Consider the following 6485-nt stretch of genomic DNA (forward strand, 5'->3'; position numbering starts at 1 on the left):
TCATGTTGGTAGCCATCGTTGTTCTCTTCATAATTTGTTACATTCCGCAGTAAGTTGTCCACCCTTGCTCACATATTGTTACATTCCGCAGTAAGTTGTTCACTCTTGCTCACATACCGCTACTTTTCACAGTAAGCCGTGCACCCATGCTCACATATTATTACATTTCACAGTAAGTTGTCTGCCCATGCTCACATATTGTAACACTTCACAGTAAGTTGTGCACCCTTGCTTACATACCGCTACATTCCAGAGTAAGTTGTCTGCCCAGGCTCACATATTGGTACATTTCACAGTAAGTTGGCTACCCATGCTCACATACTGATACATTCCACTGTGAGTTTTGTATCCATGTCCACTTAATTTTTTATTGCGCGATTGGTCACATATGCATGTTTGTTCGCATACCACTACCTTTCACAAAAGTTGCCTACCCATGTCTAAATGTCATATTTTAGGGTGAATTGTTTATGCATGTTCAAAGAATGCGACTTTCTAGCATCTTTTAAAATACACTAAATACAAATACAAAGATCTAAGAAGATCTGCCTTCAGTACTGCAATAGTTTTGCAGTATTATCGAATATTTAAAAATTACAAAAATATAAGCAGCAAATAGTCCAGTATAATCAGTACGACCCGTACAACCCACACAGCCCATTATACCAGTAGGCTATAATAACTAAGGAGAAACTCAGTCGTGCTCGCTCTGCCAATGGGCAACTGAATAAAGGAACCTACGCTGTTGCATATGTTTTTATCAGGCTCTACAGTTACAAGGCAAATGAGGCAAACTGCATACTAAATCAATGTCTAGTACTAAGGCTTGACAATATCTCTGTCAAGGACAAATGAGCAAGAAAGTTTTTGTAAGCGCCAAATTCTCATGTGATTCTTCTCATAACTCTAGCAATGGTTACAGATGACTGCAAAGGATAACTTGCTAATTTATTACGCGTAAAAACCACTTTAGCTTCTGCCAAACCTTCCAACTAAAAGTGCCAACACGCTCATCATTCCCTGGCACGAACAAACACCTCAGATGCCTGACTCGAGTTTATAAAGCGAAACGTTTTAGATGCAACAATATAGTTTATGTTAAAAACACCAAGATAATGCTTAATACAGAAGCGCATTTCGTACCCCTGCTGAGCTCTCACTAACTTGACTAAGTAAAATGTAGCAGATTTTTGTAATAAAATAAATGGTAAGCCAAAAATATTGTAACTCCATCAATTTAATAAACTTATTGGTGTATTCAAGTTGAATCACAAGCAAAGTTCTTTGGGTTCATGCATATGGATAGCACCACTCACCAAAAAAGATTGCACAAAATGTGGATGATATATTTTAGATAACTCAGTTGTATAACTGAAACTTCATTACAACAATTTTTTTGTATGTAACCCACACATATACTTATGGCAATCAGAAATGGAGAAGATGATTTTGTTGGAAATAGTCCAATTAACGCTATGGCTTTGTTCAAAAAAGCATCGGAATTTGGCATGCACCGAGCATTTGTTTCAAGCAACGGACAAATCATTCCCTAAAAACAGTGTAAGGCTTATTAAAGAAACTGGTTGGGGTCTGTTTATGTTATTGAAACTGCAGATAATTATCCTCTGATGTAATCAAATGATTCCTTTACAACTGTGAACAGCAATGCATAAACTTAGCCAATGTATGCATAAATAGCTTCATAGCTAGAAAAGTAAAGACAGCGAGCAAGATGATAGCAGGCGTGTTGTTGCCACATCAACAGAACAGACTGGTCTTGGCAGAAAATAAAATGTATTTCTACATAATAATCACAGCATCATTACTATGATCAGCTATGCTGTTCAGGTATTTTTACATGATAACCACAGCATCATTACTACGATCAGCTATGCTGTTCAGGTATTTCTACATAATAACCACAGCATCATTACTACGATCAGCTATGCTGTTCAGGTATTTTTACATGATAACCACAGCATCATTACTACGATCAGCTATGCTGTTCAGGTATTTCTACATAATAACCACAGCATCATTACTACGATCAGCTATGCTGTTCAGGTATTTTTACATGATAACCACAGCATCATTACTATGATCAGCTATGCTGTTCAGGTATTTCTACATAATAACCACAGCATCATTACTACGATCAGCTATGCTGTTCAGGTATTTCTACATAATAACCACAGCATCATTACTACGATCAGCTATGCTGTTCAGGTATTTCTACATAATAACCACAGCATCATTACTATGATCAGCTATGCTGTTCAGGTATTTCTACATAATAACCACAGCATCATTACTACGATCAGCTATGTTGTTCAGGTATTTTTACATGATAACCACAGCATCATTACTATGATCAGCTATGCTGTTCAGGTATTTCTACATAATAACCACAGCATCATTACTACGATCAGCTATGCTGTTCAGGTATTTCTACATAATAACCACAGCATCATTACTACGATCAGCTATGCTGTTCAGGTATTTCTACATAATAACCACAGCATCATTACTATGATCAGCTATGCTGTTCAGGTACAAAATGAGAGATTAAGACTACAGTTTAAAAAATGAGAGTAAAATGATATTCGCCTTAAAATAAAATAAAATTCGAACTTTTAATGTTTTTGCCATGTGTATCTTAAACTGAGTTGATAAATAACTGGTAAAAAGTAAATAAACTTTTGAGAACTAATAACATATGATAAAAGGATTTGTCTAACCTCACACAGTAACTTATAGTAGTACTTGGTAGCCTACTATGTACCCTTGTACACTTATAGTAGTACCTGGTACTATGTACTCTCCTAAACTTATAGTAGTACTTGGTACTATGTACCCTCCTACACTTATAGTAGTACTTGGTACCATGTACCCTCCTACACCTATAGTAGTACTTGATACTATGTACCCTCCTACACTTATAGTAGTACTTGATACTATGTACCCTCCTACACTTATAGTAGTACTTGATACTATGTACCCTCCTACACTTATAGTAGTACTTGGCACTATGTGTCTTCCTACACTTATAGTAGTACCTGGTACTATGTACTCTCCTAAACTTATAGTAGTACTTGGTACTATGTACCCTCCTACACTTATAGTAGTACTTGGTACCATGTACCCTCCTACACCTATAGTAGTACTTGATACTATGTACCCTCCTACACTTATAGTAGTACTTGATACTATGTACCCTCCTACACTTATAGTAGTACTTGATACTATGTACCCTCCTACACTTATAGTAGTACTTGACACTATGTGTCTTCCTACACTTATAGTAGTACTTGACACTATGTGTCTTCCTACACTTATAGTAGTAGTTGGTACTATGTGTCTTCCTACACTTATAGTAGTAGTTGGTACTATGTACCATCTTAAACATTTTGATGTGGTCATGAATAACATTAAGACTTTTTGCTTTTTTCAGTTTTCTTGCTTATCTTATTCTTCTATTTATTTATCAATCTATCTGTTTATTCAGCTTATATATTCGCTTGCGCATATAAATATCCATTCATCCTTTTAGTTATCATATCGTCTATCTGTTCATTTCTCTTTTAGTCATTTAACCTGTTTCTCTGTGAATACGGCCAATTTTTCATTTACTGATTTTTCCTGCTTACAGCTATCGATTTACCTACTTCAGAAAACTACCACAACTGCCAAGACATACTATCCAGAAAGACCTCTGACTATTTATGTTTACAGAATGTCCTACGTTTTGCTGAGAGAATTTGAGGTAGCGAAGAGGATCACCCATGAGTCACTCTTCCCCAACCAACTTTTCTCTATGATCTCTACACTCTTCCTACTTATCAACCAGTCAGCAAACGTTTTTCTCTACTGCCTCATTAACAAGCAGTACAGGTAGGTATCTAACTCCTTTTCATAGCTTACAGTGACATGCGATTTGACCATATGATTTGACCATGTCAATTGACAATGTGATTTGATCCTGGGACTTTATCATGTGAGTTGATCACGTGATTTGATCATGTGATTTGATCACGTGACTTGATATGATTTGATCATGTAATTGGATCATGTGATTTGATTATGTGACTTAGTTTTGTGATTTGATCATGTGATTTGATATGATTTGATCATGTAATTGAAGCATTTGATTTGATTATGTGACTTAGTTATGTGATTTGATCATGTGATTTGATCATATGATTTGATCATGTGATGTGATCATGCGATTTGCTAATGTGATTTGATCCTGTGATTTGATCCTGTGAGTTGATCCTGTGATTTGATCATGTGATTTGATCATGTGATTTGATCATGTGATTTGATTCTAAAATTTGATTGCAAACTTTGGACATGGCTTATTGACAGCCAACCTCTTATAGTATGGCCGGTCTTATAGTTGGAAGCATGAAAGTTAGTAGCATGAACCTTAGTACTGCACAATTTTAGAGAAAGAGTTCAGTCTCACAGAACCATGCCTCCATGATACACTTCCTTAATAATATTTCTCTTCAATTATAATTAATTTAATAATTAATTATAATTGAAAAGAATATATCAGAAAGGTGCAACTACATTTATTATTAATTATTAAAACAACTAATAATAATTATAACTACAATTCAATTTAAATATTCTGAACTTAGAGAAGAAAGGAATAACTTTTTTATCAATTTAGATTCCTGTTTCTTGAATTTAACTTAAATAATTTTTTGTCTCAAACTTCCTTAATAATGTTTTTTTTTAATTATACTAATTGCAGTAGCTGAGTGCTCGGTTTTGCAAGAGTGTTAAAAAACAGTTAATAAACAATGGCAGGTAATATTGTTGGCATTATGTAGCAATGGCTGGCTTACGTATGACGTCGAGCACCTTGTTGCACACCTTGCGCTGTCATATGGAAACCAGGCGTAAGAGTCATGAAGCTAGCTCGCAATCGTTATGCATTATGCGTTACGTTACACGTCATGATCTTTCTTGCAATCATCATCTTCAAGCTGCAAGTAGCAACTTATGGTATCTTTGTAAGCCATTCAAGTGTGCATATTCTATGGGATGAAATGAGTATGACCACAATTATTCCATGTATAGCAATATAGGTATTTGGTCAAGTGAATAGAACATCTGCCTGCAGACCTGGATGTTCAGAGTTCCAATCCAGTGCTAAAGGGATTTTTAATTCCTTAAAACTATATCGATACAACTGGACACACGAATGACAAATCACAAACACGGAGCTTTATATAGACATGTATATAGATTATTATTACCTGTCATTAATCCTAAATTCTATTGATAACTTGGCCTCAAAGATGATAGTTAACAAATGTAAAAAAATGGTTTCATCATTCCTGATTTTTACAAAATTTGATTTTGACATTCACCACCTTTTTGCCGTTAACCTCAGGTTAAAAGCCGCAGTCAACACTTGTTAGCATCAGATATAGTGGCTTCTGCCACTGTCAGCATTGGTAAATATCAGATGCAGTGACATCTTCTGTAGTCAAACCTAGTTAGCAACAATTATTTACCACCTCAACAAGCAGAAATATTATATCAGTATAACATAAATATAATCTTAAACTAACATTTTTAGAAAGAACTTTCTGACAACCCTTCGTACCTTTCACGATGTCTACCACAAATGGAAACTTAGATCTAATCAAAAGTCGCTCACAGGTCAGTCTATTTTTAACACTAATAGGCAAGTTGTATCTTTATGATCCGACCTAATCTTGTTTGAGGAAAAAGTTGTATCTAAAAGAATTATCCTGGGTAATATCATTCGAAGTAGCAAATTGTATTTGCATGACCTGACCTAGATTCATGCGAAGGCACAAACTGTATCTACACAAACTGACTTGCCTTCATTTGAGGTAACAAGCGTTATGCGTTCAAAATGACTTATTTACATTCATTTTACGACTAACTAGCAACATCGAGATCTTTTTCAACTCTGTTTAAGAGTTTGTTAATAGCCGAAGCATAGTATCCCTTATCCTCAAGCCACCGTCCATGACACAAATTTGATCACTAAAATTTGCTGTATCACAATACAGCCATGACTAGACATATTGCCATAAAAGATCAAGAATCCTGTGATTGATTCGATGCAATAAAAGTGAAATTGTTAATCCTGTCAATTTTGTCAAACGCTCAATTTCAGAATTCTGTAACCCATTCCACCAGCCGTGAAAATTCTACTGTGAAAAAGATGTCATGGAGCTGACTTGAAGAGTTCAACCTGGTGAATTGCCATCATCCAACTAACGAGTAGCGCAAAGTTGCATTTTTGCAAGGTTAAGCTTGAAATATCCTTCAGATAATATTGGTTATGGGCAGTGGCTATATGATCAAGTTTTGGTTATGGGCAGTGGCTATTATATGATCAAGTTTTGGTTATGGGCAGTGGCTATTATATGATCAAGTTTTGGTTATGGGCTGTGGCTAAATGATCATATGGGCTGTGGCTATAAGATTCAACAAAC

The 6485-nt window shown here is 35.4% G+C and overlaps 1 protein-coding gene across 1 annotated transcript in view; it reads left to right on the forward strand.

Annotated features, from left to right (window-relative positions):
• The window catches only part of LOC137400742 (G-protein coupled receptor 83-like), an 18652-nt gene extending 12625 nt beyond the window's left edge, over positions 1-6027 (forward strand). Inside the window, exons 2-5 of the mRNA XM_068087077.1 lie at positions 1-49; positions 3733-3891; positions 5594-5676; positions 5963-6027. The exon at positions 1-49 is cut by the window's left edge and continues 148 nt beyond it. Of these exons, the coding sequence (XP_067943178.1) occupies positions 1-49; positions 3733-3891; positions 5594-5676; positions 5963-6027 (356 nt within the window). The remainder of the gene's footprint in view (positions 50-3732; positions 3892-5593; positions 5677-5962) is intronic.
• The last annotated feature ends 458 nt before the right edge of the window (positions 6028-6485 follow it).

This window comes from Watersipora subatra, chromosome 7 (assembly GCF_963576615.1).
Source record: "Watersipora subatra chromosome 7, tzWatSuba1.1, whole genome shotgun sequence".
NCBI classification, from domain to species: domain Eukaryota; kingdom Metazoa; phylum Bryozoa; class Gymnolaemata; order Cheilostomatida; family Watersiporidae; genus Watersipora; species Watersipora subatra.